Here is an 18,007-nt window from a genome sequence, read left to right on the forward strand (position 1 = left end):
TGTGTATTTCCCATTATTGAAATGGACAATAAAGAGAGAAGTTGGTAGCTTTACTGATTTCCTTTGGACACTATAATATATCCACTTGCCATATCCTCCTAATTTCAGTTAAGTCTTCAGCTCTTGTCAGGTCCCTACATCACTTTGTTATGACATTTTGTTTCAGATAGGTAGAGGCAAGACTTGCCCAGTTTTCCCGTCTTTCCTCTTCAGGTCTTTTTTGTTTTTGCTTTTTAGGGCCACACCTGGGGCATATGGAAGTTCCCAGGCTAGGGGTCTAATTGAGCTGTAGCTGCTGGCCTATGCCACAGCCACAGCAACACGGGATCTGAGCCACATCTGCGACCTACCCCACAGCTCATGGTAACACTGGATTCTTAACCCAGTGAGCAAGGCCAGGGATTGAACCTGCGTCCTCAAGAATGCTAGTCTGGTTCATTTCCGCTGCACCTCGATGGGAACTCTAGTGTCCTACTTTAAAGCCTCATTAATACTTTGCATATATTTAGAGGAGTTAGCCAAGAAAAGGAAACCAAGGTATGTACCTGCCCACTGCAGACTCATCACAGCTGTAGTGTCTTTTAGGGAACATGAACACAACCAGAATGTCTGAAAGACAGTGACCTAGGGAACCCTCTGTTTTACCTGTACTGAGATTGCCTGATTGCTTCTGTATGGTAAGAAATAGTTGTAGTGTGTAGTAAAACATTCAACAGAGCAACCCTAACTTACTGTTGAGGTTGGTAAGGCACTTCTCAAGTATCTTTCCTATGTAAATAAAAACTATATTTACCTTGGTACATGACTTAAATTAGAAAAGCAAAATCAAGGAGTTCCTGTCGTGGCTCAGTGAGGTAAGAACCCCATGTAGTGTCGGTGAGAATGCAGGTTTGATCCCTGGCCTTGCTCCGTTGGTTGAGGATCTGGCATTGCTGCAAGCGGCGTAGGTTGCAGATCTGGCTTGGATCTGGTGTGGCTCTGGCTGGCAGCTGCAGCTCTGATTCGACTGTAGCTCCGTGAATTTCCATATGTTGCAGGTGCAGCCAGAAAGGAAGGGAGGAAGGAGAGCAAAATCAAGAAATGTAAATTTATTCTAAGGAAAATTTTGGTATTCAAAATATTAGTTATGATAGTCTTTGGTTGTTTGTGGGGGAGAATTATGTTATTTTTTTTTTTTGGTGCCATATCAAGTATGAATAAAGACTTTGAAAGATTTTTTAACTTAAAAGGTTCTTTGCAGTTATTACCTTATTGAAGTTGCCCTGGTGAATCTTACTAATGAATGCCTTCTTGCTTAATCCTTGCCTTTTACTTAGTACTTTTTCCATTTGTCTGGAGAACTAAATACTTTCCATCACTTAGCACTTAGAACTTTTCTCCTTTGGTTGTTATTCTGCTATTTCTTAATTTAAAATATTTCTTCTCTGTTGAGTTTTCCTCTTCTTTTGCTGCGTTTTTCTTTATAACTGTGAATAACCTGTGAACTTATGTATGCCCTTAGATCATATCTCCCTATTTATTCCTCCATGGAGAGATTTTTTTTTTATGACTTTATCACTAAGACCCTCAATATCTTGAGTCTTCCTTATTGTTTTAACTTCATATTTCTGTCCATCAAACTTTCCCAGCTGTTTGTGCAACTGTTATATCAAAATATTAAAAACTGAGTGTTTTTCTATCCCAAGTCTCCTTCCCCAGTTTTCCTACTTCTTTTTTCAACTTCCACATTTTTTTCAAGTGGTGTCACCATTGTTTGAACTCAAATATATACAAATTTCAGCATGTTCATTGCTGAATCTCTTTCCTCAGTAAATATTTTGAATGAATGACTTTGAATAATATGAATGGATATATTTCTTCTAATTAGTATTTCTTCTCCACTCTTTCCTATCTAACACTGTTCTTCCTGTAAAGTCCAGTTTAAGGTCTTGACAAAAGTGTAGCAGATAGTATAGAGAGGCTTGTGTGAATAAGAGAAAAAAATCATTTGACTATCATAATTAAGAGTAGGTGCATTTTGAGTGTGAATGAAAGGTGAAATGGATCAAGAGTTTAGAAGTGACTCTTTTCAAGAGGAATGGTTTGTTTTTAATATAAACTTGGACGTGTTTATATGCTGAAAGCAATAGCAGGCAGAGGTTGAAAATGCAGGAGATAATGAAATATGAATTCTGAAAATGTACGGCAGGATTAGTTTTTGATAAGAGGATTGGAGGCACTTTTTTCACGGAAAGTTAGAGTTGTGTTCAGTTTTGTTTGGTTTCAGATAATTTTGATTTTTGAAACACAGGATGTTAATGGAGCTCTTTCTTTAAAACTATAGTTTTCTCTCTGTAATAGATGGTAACAAAGCCAGCTGCTAAGTGATGATGGATAGTGAGTTGAAGCTTTTAAATAATGATGGCATTTGAAATTGCTGTTACGGAGAACCAAAGAGGGAGTTGACTTCTTTCAAAGGAGTCATCATAGATGGGGTTGAGCTCAGTTGAGTTTACAATTGGTAAACTACAAGATGGTGATTTTTTTTTTCTGCAGTGTTTAGTAGAGTAGCTATAGGAATGAAGGCGTTTTAAGCTGAGATGCAAGAAAGAGAGAGGATTCCTGAGACAGAAAGATAATTGATCAGGGGAGATGAAATAAAAGAAGATAGTCATACATAATGGGTCCCAACTAGTTAACCTATATTAATAGCTGAAAGAGGCTGAATTATGTTAGAGCAAATAAAGGAATCAAACAAGGAACTGGAGGTCTGGATGAAGTTATGTTTAAAATGCAGAGAGAAGAAGAGTAACAGTTGAGAGAATGAAAGTAAAGAAGATTAAGTAGGAAATAAGTTTAATAGTCTATGATAAATGCTTTTTTTTTGGTATGGATGAAAACATCTTTGTTCTGAAAACTGTTCAAGGGTATCAGATATATAGCTGGAGAGGAGGGAGTGGTCTCCCAACGTTTATGATCTGGCTTCTCAAGAAGAAAAAAATTTGAGTATGTATCCACATTGTATGCATATTTTTTTTTTATAAATCATATGTAGGTTCTTCTGTACTATTATGCTTTATATATTGTAAAACATTATGTTATAAAACATTAAACTAGATACTTGAGAGATTAAAGCATATTTTTAAATTAAAAAAAATATTATGAAAACTTATTCTTGGTGAGAGCATTTTATTTTATTTTGAAAATCTTGGTTTACTACTTGGCTGTATTAAAAGGCTTGCTTTAAGTTGGGTTTATTTTGGTACTTGATTTTAAAACTAACTGTTGTAGTTCAGAGCTCATAAAGATAAACAAGTCCCGGGAGTTCCCATCGTGGCACAGTGAGGACTAGGAACCATGAGGTTGCGGGTTCAGTCCCCGGCCTTGCTCAGTGGGTTAAGGATCTGGCGTTGCCATGAGCTATGGTATAGGTGGCAGACGTGGCTCAGATCCCGTGTTGCTGTGGCTCTGGTGTAGGCCGGCGGCTACAGCTCCAATTCCGATTAGACCCTTAGCCTGGGAATCTCCACATGCCACAGGAAGCGGCCCTAGAAAAGGCAAAAAGACAAATAAATAAATAAAAAACCAAATCCAGATGGAAGAAATTCATGACAGACTGGGGTGACCACACAGTGATGCTTATCTATCACACATGCAAAAATTTTTGTTGAAATCCACCAAAAAAAGAGATGTGCTTTCCCTAATTTTAGTTAGTTGCTTTGAAAAACTAATACTAAGGTACTTCTGTGATAGATAAATTCATTTTCCCATCCAAATCTATACTCCACCCTTGTGCACTGTGCTCTGTGCCCCAGGAAGCTGATCTCTAAAGACTGCAGCAATTGGTCTGCCTTGTTCCCTGGCTTCTGATTGGGTTCAGTCACTTGGAGACACTGACTGACAGAGAGGTAGGGATACTTAATCTAGCGACTTCCTCTTTGCTAGACTGCAGGTTGTCACTGTGTGTCATTGTTGTGGTTCTCTTCTACTCTACAACAAGGTGACCCAGTCACACATACACATATACATTCTTTTTTCTCACATTGTCATGCTCCATCGTTAGTGACCAGACATAGTTCCCAGTGCTATACAACAGGATCTCGTTGCTTATCCATTTCAAAGGCAATAGTTTGCATGTAATAACCCCAAATTCCCAGTCCATCCCACCCTCTCCCCCTCCCTCTAGGCAACCACAAGTCTGTTCTCCATGTCCATGATTTTCTTTTCTGTGGCAAGGTTCATTTGTGCCGTATATTAGATTCCAGACAGAAGTGAAATCATATGGTATTTGTCTTTGTCTTTCTGACTCTTTTGTTCGTTTTTGTGGCCGAGTAGTATTCCATTGTGAATATGAACCACATCTTCTTAATCCAGTCATCTGTCGATGGACATTGGGTTGTTTCCATGTCTTTGCTATTGTGACTAGGGCTGCAGTGAACATGCGGGTGCATGTGTCTTTTTCAAGGAAAGTTTTGTCCGGATACTATGTCCAAGAGTGGGATTGCTGGGTCATATGGTAGTTCTATGTATAGTTTTCTGAGGTACCTCCATACTGCTTTCCATAGTGGTTGTACCAGTTTACATTCCCACCAGCAGTGCAGGAGGGTCCCCTTTTCTCCACACCCTCTCCAGCATTTGTTATTTGTGGACTTAAGTAATGACGGCCGTTCTGACTGGTGTGAGGTGGTACCTCATGGTAGTTTTGATTTGCATTTCTCTAGTAATCAGGGGTGTTGAGGATTTTTTCATGTGCTGGTTGGCCATCTGTTTATCTTCTTTGGAGAAGTGTCTGTTCAGATCTTTTGCCCATTTTTCATTTGGGCTGTTGACTTCCTTGCTTTTGAGTTGTATAAGTTGTTTGTATATTTTAGAGATTAAGCCCTTGTCAGTTGCATTGTTTGAAACTATTTTCTCCCATTCTGTAAGTTGTCCTTTTGGTTTTTTTATGGTTTCCTTTGCAGTGCAAAAGCTTGTCAGTTTGATTAGGTCCCATTGGTTTATTTTTGTTTTTGTTTCTATTGCCTTGGGAGACTGACCTGAGAAAACATTTGTAAGGTTGATATGAGAGGATGGTCTGCCTATGTTCTCTTCTAGGAGTTTGTTGGTGTCCTGTCTTACATTTAAGTCTTTCAGCCATTTTGAGTTTATTTTTGTGCATGGTGTGAGGGTGTGTTCCAGTTTCGTTGATTTACATGCAGCTGTCCAGTTTTCCCAGAACCACTTGCTAAAAAGACTGTCTGTTTCCCATTTTATGTTCTTGCTTCCTTTGTCAAAGATTAATTGACCATAGGTGTCTGGGTTTATTTCTGGGTTCTCTACTCTGTTCCATTGGTCTCTATGTCTGTTTTGGTACCCGTACCACACTGTCTTGATGATTGTGGCTTAGTGATATTGCCTGAAGTCTGGGAGAGTTGTGCCTCCTGCTTGGTTTGTGTTCCTCAGGATTGCTTTGGTAATTCTGGGTCTTTTGTGGTTCCATATAAATTTTTGGATTGTCTGTTCTAGTTCTTGTCAAAAATGTCATGGGCAATTTGGGATATTATCTCTTTTTGCCAGGACCCCAAGGGCTGTAATTGCATTTTAGTTTTTTTAAGTAAATGGTTTTAAAAGGTGACTGAAACCCTTCATGTAGAATATTTTTAAGCAGATTAAATGATTCTGTTTCTGATTTTTAATTGTGCAGATACAATTTTTATAGGTGACATTTTTATGTTATTTTGAAATAAATAACATAAAACAATAAACATCACCTTTTGAGTATTCTCTTTTTTTAATACTCTTTTTAATATTTTTTTTGGGGGGTGTCAGTGTTAGTCCAGTACTAACTTTAAGTAAATGTTAATATCAGTTCATTTCCATCTTAGTATTTATTTTAATAATTTTAAACAAAGTTGTACCTCTGAATTCCAAAATTTGGAATGTATCAACACCACAGTAAAGACCTTTCATGCTTTGGGTGCAGGGGGTTGGGAGGAAGGAATAACTAAAATTCAATGAGTCAACTATACTTATTCATTAGCTGTGCTTATAGTTAGTTATCTGTTATTTTCAAACTACTGTCAGGCTGATTTCGTGAAATAATTTTCCTAACAGGCAGGAAAATGGCTTGAATGTAGGATGGGGGAGTTACTTTAGTGTATTATTTGATCATTGACTAACAGTTATTATTTGGAGGTGAAACTTATTTTCATCTTACTACATTTTATTCTCTGATAAGTGAAAACTCAAGTACTAGTTAATAACAGATGTTTAATCAGGATTCTTTTACTGTGAACAAAATAGATGACTGAAAATTTTCAACTTTATGTGTGTAAATTTAAAATTAGAAATAGGAGTTTCTGTCTTGGCATAGCAGAAACGAATATGACTAGGAACCATGAGGTTTCAGGTTCAATCCCTGACCTCGCTCAGTGGGTTAAGGATCTGGCGTTGCCATGAGCTGTGGTGTAGGTCACAGACATGGCTCAGATCTAGCATCGCTGGGGCTCTGGCATAGGCCGACAGTAACAGCTCCGATTAGACCCCTAGCCTGGGAACCTCCATGTGCCGTGGGTCTGGCCCTAAAAAGACAAAAAAATAAATATATAAAATAAAATGAGAAATAAATAGCTTGCACAGTTTGAGGCTCTGAAGGTAACGGCCATTAGCAAAACAAAGTCTTTATCTTCTCAGACCTTTCATTCTGGTGAGGAGACAGACAATTACCAAATAAGTAGATAATTATGTAATGCAATGTATGATAAGTAACATGAAAAAAAACCTGAGTAAGGGAATAGAGAATGACAGGGCATCCTTTACTGGCTATGATGGTCATGGCAGTTCTCTCAGATATGATGACATTTGAGTAGAGATTAGAATGAAGTGATAGCACCTAGCCATACAGATACTTGGGGGAAAAGCACCTTACAGGGGAGAGATCAAGTGCAAAGCAGATGTTGGTGTGACAGATAGTAACAAGGAGACTTGTGGCCTGAACACAAAAAGCTAAGGGCAGAGCAGTAGAAAATAGGGTCTCCAGAAGTAGATGAGGACCAGGGAACACTAACTCTTGTAGGCCATCAGAACTTTTCATTGTATTTTAAGTGTAATTGCAACACCTTGAGGAGACACCGCAGAGAAATGATATGATCTGATTACCTTTTTAAAAGAATACCTGGGTTGGAGTTCTCTCAGGGTGCAGCAGGTTAAAGATCTGGCTTTGAAACTGCAATGGCTTGGGTCGCTGCTATGGTGCGGGTTCCATCTCCATCCTGCAGGCATGGCCCCCCAAGATAATAAAATAGTATTTTAAAGAAGAGGGGGTTCCCGTCACGGCGCAGCAGAAACGAATCCAAGTAGGAACCATGAGGTTGTAGGTTTGATCCCTGGCCTTGCTCAGTGGGTTAAGGATCTGGCATTGCCATTAGCTGTGGTGTGGGTCACAGATGCGGCTCGGATCCTGCGTTGCTGTGGCTGTGGTGTAGGCTGGTAGCTGTAGCCCTGATTAAACCCCTAGCCTGGCAACCTCCATATGCTGCTGGTGTGGCCTTAAAATGCAAAAAAAATAAAAATCAAAAAATCAAAAATAAAAAAAGAGAATTACCTGGGTTGCTGCGTAAAGAAAAGACTGTAGGGGAATTCCTGTGGTGTCTTGGCAGTAATGAACCCAACTAGTATCCATGAGGATGCGGGTTCTATCCCTGATCTCAATCAGTGGGTTAAGGATTTGGCATTGCTGTGGTGTAGGTTGCAGACACAGCTTAGATCTGGCATTGCTGTGGCTGTGGCTGGCAGCTACAGCTCTGATTCGACCCCTAGTTTGAGAACTTGCATGTGCTGCAGGCGCAGACATTAAAAAAAAACAAAAACAAAGGCAAAAAAAGAACAGACTGTAGAGAGATCAGAATAGAAGCTAGGAGACTTGTCACAAAGTTTGCAATAATCTAAGTGAGAGTTTGAACATGTACACAAATACTACTGAATGCCGTATGTATGTTTACATATATATATATATATATATATATATATATATACTTGTAAATAATTCCTTTTGGGTTAAAAATGCATCTTGTCCAGAAACTTTTTTTACATTCAGAAGTGTAATATGAACATCTTTCAACAGTGAGTACATACGGCTCTTAATGGATGATGGTATTACATATTGTGGTGATTATGACTTTATTTAATTTGTCTCCTATCAAAGGTTTCCAGGTTGTTCCTTTTAAATAAGCAAATAATATTCTCTGTGTGTGTGTGTGTGTGTGTGTTTGTGTGTGTGTGTTGATATATGTCTGTAGAGTAAATTCATAGAAGCGTGATATGTCAAAGGGTATGTGCACATTAAATCTTAATGGTTATTATCAAATTGACTTCTAAGAATGCTCTACCAATTTTACATACCCAATAATTGGGTTTTTGAATTTATTTTCCTTACACGCTTTCCAACACTGTATAATATCAGTCTTTTTAATCTTTACAAATTGATATGAGAGAAGCATCATAGTTTTCTTTTTTGTATTTTAATTATGAAAGATAAATATCAAAGCTTATAAATTCTTATAATCTGGTGAGTAATAAAGGATATTAATTTCTCTATGGTCCTGTTCCAAAAAAGTACTATTTAAAAAACTAGTTTATAGTTTCATTTTCTCTACTTATACGACTGAAGCTAAAGTGTAAAATTTAGTTTCTGACTTGTTTACAAATGGTTTAGCCATGTGACTTACTGTTTCTCTTGACTCTCCTTTTCCTCAATGCTGTACATACACTCATGTCATGTTTCAGTATAATATTATCCATTAATGTTTTCTATTAGTATTGATGAGGAAGTAATTAAAATTACAAAACTAGTTTTTTAGCATAAACACTATACTAAAATAAACGCAGGTATACCCATTCAGTATCTGTTATTGCCAATTTATTTTCCTTAGACCTTACTCCCAGCCCATTTAGCTATCGTCTAGATGTATGCTGCTGTGCATAAAAGATCACAGCCTGAACAGTATGGATAGAGAGGCTCAAGTTCTTTAGCATTACTTGAAACCAGTTTAAAAGTTTATGCCCTGACTGAGGCTGAATTAGTTAGAATGTTATCTCCTTATAATAAAACATATAATAGTGCCACAGTTCGGCATAACCCTCCAGTCATACCATTCATGAACCTGGTTGGCCTGAGAGTAAGACTATTAGAAGGTTCTTCTGGAGTTCTGTGGTGTCTCAGCAGGTTAAGGATCCAGGATTCACACTCCTGTGGTGTGGATTTGATCCCTGGCCCGGGAACTTCCACATGCCATGAGTGTGGCAAATAAAAAAAGGAAGGAAGGGAAGAAGGGAGGGAGGAAAAGAAAAGAAGAGAGAGAGAAAGAAAGATTGATTGATTCTAACCTAGAGTGTTAAACCACTGTGAACATAGTCCATGATGGGCAGGAGCTTGATTATATTTCATGTCATAAAGGTTTATGTTCTGGTGAACGTTTAGCCTATTTTATATTAAAAAATAAAAATAAAAAAAGCTTATGCCTGTAGGAAAGCAGGAAAATGTTACTACAGGGTCAACTTTTAATTTATATAGATTCTTCTCCAGCATACTGAATGCTTACTTCAGGTATTGTCTTGATTTTGCTTTTGTAGAAACAACACATACAAAACCTTTAGAGGCTCTGGCATATTTTGCAAAGGTAGAAGAGCAGATATTTTGGAAGTTCCTGCTGTGGTGCAGCAGGTTAAAGATCTGGCAAGCATTTTTTCTATGGCAGTGTGGTTTCTATCCCCAGCCCAAAGCAGTGGGTTAAAAGGGATCTAGGGTTGCTGCAGTGCAGATTTGATCCCTGATGTGGGAACTTCATATGCCACAGGTGCAGCAAAACAAACAAAAAAAAAAAACCCAGATATTTTCCCTGATGCTTTTTACAATGAACTCATTTAGATTTACAATTAACTCATAAATTCAGAAGTCAGTTTTTTAGACTTAAAACTTTATAAGATTAGTTTAAGGTTTCTTTTTCAATGAAAATGGTTTTAATTAAAATTCATTAAGACAATTTATGGATAATTAAGCAAGCTGCTGAGAAACTTTTTTATCATTTTCTTTAAGCATTAGATTAATATCTTAATGAATTAATAAAATAGTCTAGGATAGGGAGACATTTGTGGTGAGATTGAAGAGAAAATCTGCATTCCTGGGCCTTTCTTTATAGGTTAGTCAGGAGGTTTCTAAATTTGCAATTATATATTATAATACTTACAACTTAAAATTATATATTTTAATGCCCCATTATAATTACTTAAGTGTTTATAAATCATAAATTTTCTCCCAAAGTGTTTTTATATTATTGTGTATTTTCCCATACCAGTGATAAGTAGTATGAAATATTTGAAGAGATTAAAGATAAGCTACGTTTAATTTTGCAAACAAAATTTTTCATTAAAGAGATCCTTAATTCTCAATTTTAGTGCTTCAGTTTTATTTTTTTTAATTCAGAGAAGAGACTCTCAGACTGATTTTTATGATGTGAGTAAGGAAAATTAGAAGTTATGTAGGGAGGATAAAAATCTGAATCATAGCTAATAAGCAAGGTTTAACTAAATACTTTTTATATAGTTAACAAAAATAATTCTTCTAAAGATGCTGGTTAAGGGGGTTTATTGCTTACCCAGAAGATTTGACCTGTGAATTGACTTATTCTTCTCCAAGGCACTTGAGAGAAAAGACAACGATAGCAGTTACATCTAGAGGCTATTATGGATTGGAGGATGAGAAGGGAACTGCATGTACTTCAACAAGGCGTCGGTCAACATCTCGAAGTTTGGCAGGCTTGACAAGTGGAGTTTTTGAATCTATAATGGTTCAAGTTTTGAGACAGGAAGAACAGCTGAAAGCAAAAGAAGAAAAAAGGTAAATGTTAAAAAAAAAAGTTTCATGTTGTTCAGATTTTCAGCAACTACGTTTCAAAGAGTAGCTTTGTAATTTTTGTGTGCCCATGACAAATATCTGGGCCCTTTTTAGTAGTATTCCAAAATGCATTCTCACCACAGTGTGAGTTAACACTAACACATCACAGTGAAATTTGTTTAAAAATACAGTTTTAAATTTTAAACCAAAATACTTTGGAGCCATACAAAAATAATTTTTATGAGAAATTTCAGAATGCTTTCAAGATTTCTGGAAGTATTCTCAAATGAATTATAAATTTTAAATTAGAAAAATTTTATATAGATTGGTATAGCTTTATAACAAAATCACAGACCTTTAAAATTAGGAGAGATGAGTTCCCATCGTGGCGCAGTGGTTAACGAATCCAACTAGGAACCATGAGGTTGCGGGTTTGATCCCTGGCCTTGCTCAGTGGGTCAAGGATCCAGCGCTGCCGTGAGCTGTGGTGTAGGTTGCAGATGGAGCTGGGATCCCACGTTGCTGTTGCTGTGGCTAAGCCGGCGGCTACAGCTCGGATTAGACCCCTAGCCTGGGAACTTCCATATGCTGCGGAAGAGGCCCTAGAAAAGGCAGAAAGACAAAAAATAAATAAATAAATAAATAAAATTAGAAGAAACTCCAGAGATTATATAGTTCAAAATGGCATATAAATTCACTTCTGCCAAGCCTTCTGTTGGTACTAATTTCCTGGATAATTTCACTTACTCTGGATTTGCCAGGAAAGAATGTTGTGCTCAATTAGTGTTACCTTCTAGGGTCTGAGAGCAAATTGATGATACTTCTATAATTTTTTTTATAACAAGTGACTAGGGCCCAGAGAGGTAAGTGATTACTCAAAAAGGAATGGTGATGTTTATAGTAAATCAAATTTCAGACTTAGGAATGATTGCTGATATAATCGGGAACAACTATTGCTACCCAAAGGCAATTTATAGTATATTGTTGCTCCTCTTACAGTAATAAATTTAGCTCACTTTGGTATTTGTAGGATTAAAATTCAGACTTATAATAGGAGTGGTTAATTGGAAACTCACTGTGAAATACTTTTTTTGCTTGTACTGACCCTCACAGAACTACTTTTGCTATAGGAAATGGGGTTTTATGGAAGGGAATAAAGATGAATCTGACAGTAGTATATGCTAGTTTGGAATAGAGAGAAATTGAAGAAAAGGAAAGCTTGTAGAAAAAGGCTGTAGTAGTCTAGACCTCCACTACTGATGACCAGAAATAGAGAGAAGGTCAGATTGCTCTGGGAACAATCAATAGGATTTAGTACCTTCCTTGATACAGAAGGGACAAAGGAAGAGACAAAGAGGAGACAGGAGGTAGTAGTAATAATAGCAATAAGAAGATTAAGAAGAATGGTTAACATTTATTAAGCATGACTATTTGTTAGTTTTAGATCTAAACACTTTATATGTATTCAGCATTTATCCTGAGGTATTAAGAGATGAAGTAACTTGTCCAAAGCCGGGCAATTTTTAAGTGGTAAAGGGCATTTGTTTATAGAGCTTGTGCTCCTAAGCAGTATGCTCTCCTTGTGACTAAAAAATGATGCAATCAGCAAAGAAAATAGAAGAGCTGGAGTCCATGGTGTGGAGAAATATCTGTGAACTTCAGTTTTTAATAAATTTTTTGAGGTGGCGAGGGAAAGTATTTTGGTATTTAAGTAGGAATGGCTAATGAGAAACTTTCTTTTCTCTAATTTTACATATATCTATATGTGTCCTGTGCTTAACATCAAAAAAACATAGTTGAATAAGACATGAGGAAAATTCCTCCGTTAAATGTCCAGTGACTATGATAATTTAATGTAAATTATACTTTCTGGGTATATTGTTAACCTTTTCTTTTTAAATTAGGAATATTCTAAGCATGGGGCAAAGAATAAATTAAATTATAAAGATGTAAGCACCCACTACTTAGCAATTTTTAAACAAATTAAGCATAGATATTATCACGATTTTGTGTATTTTTCCTCTGTCTGCAGAAGAAACCACTATCCTGACTTTATCATTACCATGCAGTTTATTATTGAATTTTCTGCACCCTTTTGTATATTCTGGATATAAATCCTTTGTTAGATATATGTTTACTGCAAAAATTTTCTTCTAGTCTTTGGCCTGCTTTTTCATTTTTAGTGTTTTTTGGTAAGATTTTAACTTTGAAGTTCATTTTTTTTTAATGTTTTGTGCTTTTCGTGACCTAAGAAATCTTGGCTTACTCACGATTATGAAGATTTTCTCCATTTTCTTCCCTAGAAGTATCTAAGTTTTGTTTTTTATGGTTGGGTCTGTGATCCATTTGAAGTTTATTTTTGTGTGTGGTTGTTTGAGGTAAGGATGGAAGTTTATTCTTCTTCCATTTGGATAGCTAGTTCAGGTACCATTGTTTGGTAAAGCTACTTTTTCATTACTAAATTACTTTTTCATCTTTGTTGAAAATTAATTGAAGATACATTTGTGAGTCTTTCTGGACTATCTTTTCTGTCCTAAATTTTTATCCATAGGTCTGTCCTTAAGCTAATACTATATTGACTTGATAACTATGGTTTTATGATAAGCCTTAAAATTTGGTTGTATGAGTCTTACAACTGTGTGTTTTGTTTTGGGGTGGTTTTGTTTTGTTCAAAACTATTAGGCTGTACTAGCATATTTTGTTTTGTTCAAAACTATTAGGCTGTACTAGCATCTTTGCATTTCAGTTTAATTTTAGAATTGTATTGTAAATCTTGTTCCCCACCAAAAAATACCTGAGGGGATTTAGAGATTGCATGGACCTTATCACTCAATTTCTGGGTAATTGTTTTATTTTTCTGAGCAGTATTTTATAGTTTTCAATATGTAGTTTTCCACATATTTCATGTTTTTATATAATTATAAATCATTTTTTAAAATTCAGTTATTTTTGTTGCTAATGTATAGAAATACAATTGATTTTAATATAGTCAGTTTTGTCTATTTCTGTCCTGAGTTCTGAAAGATTTTGCTTCAGATAGTTTGAAACTCTGCTGTTGGAGGCATACATATTTATAATTCTTAGGATTTTTTTTGATGAAATGACTTCTTTCTTATGAGTGTCCCTTTTATTCCCTAATAATATTTCCTATATTTTAATATTGCATTTTATAGCCACTGTTGACTTATTGGCTGTGCATCATTGTTTGAATTTTTTTTCTTTTTTTCTTCCATATGCATCTGCAGCATATGGAAATTCCCAGGCCAGGAGTCAGAATCGGAGCTGCACCTACGCCATAGCTACAGCAACACCAGATCTCAGCCATGGCTAAGAGCTACGCCACAGCTTATGGCAACACTGGATCCTTAACGCATTGAGTGAGGCCAGGGATCTAACCCACATCCTCACAGAGACAACATTGGGTCTTCAGCTCGCTGAGCCACAATAGAAACTGCCTGTTTTTTTTTTTTTTTTTTTTTTTTTTTTTTTTTTTTTTTACTGATTTCTCTAGGGTTTACAAGATGTGTTTACCATATCACAGTTAACTTTAAATGCTAAACTCCTTCACAGTGTGTACTTCCCCAACTTTTGTGCTTTTGTTGTTATACATTTTACTTCTACATGCATTATAAATCCTAATATAGTATTATTGTATGTGCTTTAGCTGGTTGTCTTTTGAAGAGATTTAAGAATGAAACAGGGAAAGGATCTTTTTTTTTTTTTTTTTTTTTTTTTTTTTTTTTTTTTTTTTGTAAAGAGCTGCACTAGCAGCATGTGGAAGTTCCCAGGCTAGGGGTCAAATTGGAGCCACCACAAGCAACAGTGTATCCCCGACGCACTGAGTGAGGCCAGGGATTGAACCCACATCCTCATGGATACTAGTCAGATTCATTTCTGCTGTGCCACAATGGGAACTCCCAGGATCTTATATTTATCCATACATTTACCCTTTCCAATATTCTGCCTTCCTTTATATTAATCCCTGATCCTGTCTGGTGTCAATTTTCTACTGTATGAAGAATTCCATTAACATTTTTCATAATGTAGATGTGCCATTGATGAAATCTGAGCTTTTATTTTTTTGATCTGAAAGTTTTTATGTCACCTTGCATCTGAAGGCCCTACAGATACCAAGAGCCGATTGTGTGTATGTGTGTGTGTGTGTGTGTGTGAGAGAGAGAGAGAGAGAGAGAGAGAGAGATTGATGTTTGTCTTTTTTTTTTTCCTACAGGCACTTTTAATAACATGTTCTACCATATACTGTTTTTAAAGAGAAGTCAGCTGTCTTTTTTATTTTTGTTCCTCTATACATAATGTATCTTATTTCTCTAACTACTTATAATATTTCCTCTTTATTACTAGTTTTCAGCAATTTTATTGTAATGTGCCCCTTTGGTATAGGGTTGAGTTTATGTATGTGCTCATTATCTTACATAGGGTTCATTTTGCTTCTCTGATGTATAGGCTTTCAGAGTTCTTTCTGTGGTAAAGTTTTCAAGTTTGCTAATCTTTTTTTATGCTGTATCTAATCTAGGGAACTTTTAATTTCACAGATTGTATTTTTTCAACTCTAGAAGTTATGTTTTGTTCTTGTTTCTTTTGTCTTTTTTTTTTATTATTATTCTTTTGGCTGCACCCAAAGCATACTGAAGTTCCCAGGCCAGGGGTTGAATCCAAGCCACAGCTACAACCTACACCATAGCTCTGTCAATGCCAGATCCATAACCCATTGCACCAGACCAGGGATCGAACCTGTACCTCTGCAGTGACTCAAGCCCCTGAAGTTGGGTTCTTAAGTCACTGTGCTGTGGTGGGAACTCCTATGTTCATGTTTTAATGTCTTTATCTGCTGCCTTCATCATCTTTGTCTTTTCTAAATCTAGTGATGACTCTTCCGCTGGTTATAAGTTATATTTTTCAGCTTCTTGGCATGTTAAGTTATTTCTTTATTGGAAATTGGACATCGTGAATGTTACCTTGTTGAATATCTGGATTTTTACTAACATTTGTTTTTTATTTTTTGGATTGGGGTGGGTTTTTTCATTTCTTGTTTTTTTGTCTTTTTAGGGTTCTACCTGTGGCATATGGAAGTTCCCAGGCTAGGGGTCCAATCTGAGCTATAGCTGCCAGCCTTTGTCACAGCAACACAAGATTTGAGCCACATCTGGGACCTACACCACAGCTTACAGCAAAGCTGGATCCTTAACCCATTGAGCAAGGCCAGAGGTTGAACCTGCATCCTCATGGATACTAGTCAGGTTCATTTCTGCTGAGCCATCGGATGGGAACTCCCTTTTTACTTACCTTTTTTAAAGAGGCCTGGGCTGTGCTCTGGCAGAAAGTTAAGTTACTTGTGGATAAGTCTGATGATCCTTTCAAGTCCAGGTTTTATGTTCTGGGGTGGATCTAGAATAACCCACTTCAGCCCTACCACTAAGTTATAACCTCTCTGGGGTCTCCACTGACTGCCCTCAAGTGATGACTGAGGCCTCCCCATTCCAGCTGGTCTCCCTACTGTATGTAAACTCTGATCTTAACAATCGTTTGGTCATTCTTGTGAAACTTTGTGGAGCTTTACTCTGCACAGTCATAAACTAATACTCAACACAGTCTCAAAGGGACCCGCACTCTTTTCTCTTTTTTTGCTCTTTTTAGGGTTCTACCTGTGGCATATGGAGGTTCCCAGGCTTTGGGTTGAATCAGAGCTGCAGCTGCTGGCCTACGCCACAGTACAGCAACACCAGATCTGCACCAAGTCTGCAACACCACAGCTCATGGCAATGCCAGATCCTTAACCCACTAAGTGAAGCCGGGGATCAAACCTGTGTCCTCGTGGATACCCCATCAGATTAGTTTCCACTGAGCCATGAGGGGAACTCCCTGAAGTTCTTTTCTGCATAGCTTCCTTCTTTTTGGAATTATCTCACAGCTTCTAGGTGCCTTATTCTCCCCTAATGCTGATTTTCATTTTCTCTGCTCACTAGACTTTTTGGGTTTCCTCTCTCTGCATTCGTGGTCTGGAAATTAATGGCTTTTAGTTATGAAGTCAGTAGATTGTAGTGATCTCCCAATTTGTTTCACTTTTTGGGGATCATAGTCCTGCACTGTTTGGTACTCAGTGTCTGAAACAAAATTGTTTCATGTATGTGATAAATTCATTTGAGTAATAAAAATCCAGGTTAAAAATTTTTTTTCATGTATTTTGTTCAGTTTTGTAATTGTTTAAAGTGGGAGAGTAAGTTTGGTTCAGTTATTCCATATGACCTGAAAAAGGTGGTCACTTCTGGGCATTTTTTATGTATATGTTCATGTATAATATATAGCATTGTTTTGCATCTCTTAAACCTTTATATAAATAGAATCTTTCTCTTTTAAGTCAGCATTATGTAGCTCAGATTTAACTTTGTTGAATTATTTAATGCTCATTTATTTCAGGTGCTGTTACATAGTATTACATTATCTGACTGCATTACAGTTTATCCATTTTCCTGATAAGATGCATATTTTGGATTATTTCTAGTGTTTTGTTAGTATAGAATGCTACAGTAAACATTCTTGTATGTCGTCTTCTTTAAGGATGGAGATTACAGATGTGTTTGCATTCATTCTCTTCTTGTTTTTGTTTCTAATTTTTTTTTTTTCCTTTTTACCTTTTGACCCCCGTAACCCATTTCTCCCATCTTCCACCCTCCTCCCTCACCAATCTGTTCTCTTTATCTGTGAGTTTGGTTTTTAGTTTTTGTTTTTAGATTACACATATAAGAAAGATCATACGGTTTTATCATTCTCTGTCTGACTTTTTTCACTTAGCATAATGCCCTTAAAGTCCATCCATGTTGTCACAGATTGCAATATTTTCTTCTTTTTGTGGCTGAATAATATTCCATTGTGGATATATACAATTTCTTTATTTATTGATGGACACTTGTATAGTTTTCATATCTTGGCTGTTGTAAACAATGCTGTAGTAAAGATAGGAGTGCATATATTTTTTTCAAGTTAGTGTTTTCATTTTCTTTAGATCAGTGCCCAGAAGTAGAATTGCTGGATTAGATTGTACTTCTGTTTTTAATTTTTTGAGGAACCTCCATACTGTTTTCTGTAGTGGCTACACCAGTTTACATTCCCACCAGAGTACTCAAGAGTTCACTTTTCTTC

General features: G+C 36.6%; 1 protein-coding gene across 6 annotated transcripts in view; it reads left to right on the forward strand.

Moving 5' to 3' along the window:
• The window catches only part of BRD10 (bromodomain containing 10), a 120,269-nt gene that overhangs the window by 32,441 nt on the left and 69,821 nt on the right, over positions 1 to 18,007 (forward strand). For 4 of the 6 annotated variants that reach the window (XR_014821838.1, XM_003121915.6, XM_005660127.3 and 1 more), the window contains exon 2: positions 10,652 to 10,852. The exons of the other annotated variants lie outside the window; for them this stretch is intronic. Coding sequence is in view for 3 of the 4 variants with exons in the window: in XM_003121915.6 (XP_003121963.3) it covers positions 10,652 to 10,852 (201 nt within the window). In the remaining variant the exon portion in view is untranslated. The remainder of the gene's footprint in view (positions 1 to 10,651; positions 10,853 to 18,007) is intronic. 6 annotated transcript variants of the gene reach the window in all.

Source organism: Sus scrofa, chromosome 1, assembly GCF_054392235.1.
Source record: "Sus scrofa isolate SSC_HxYL_T2T_F1_AM1 chromosome 1, Sscrofa_HxYL_maternal_Yorkshire_Landrace_v2.0, whole genome shotgun sequence".
Lineage (NCBI taxonomy): Eukaryota > Metazoa > Chordata > Mammalia > Artiodactyla > Suidae > Sus > Sus scrofa.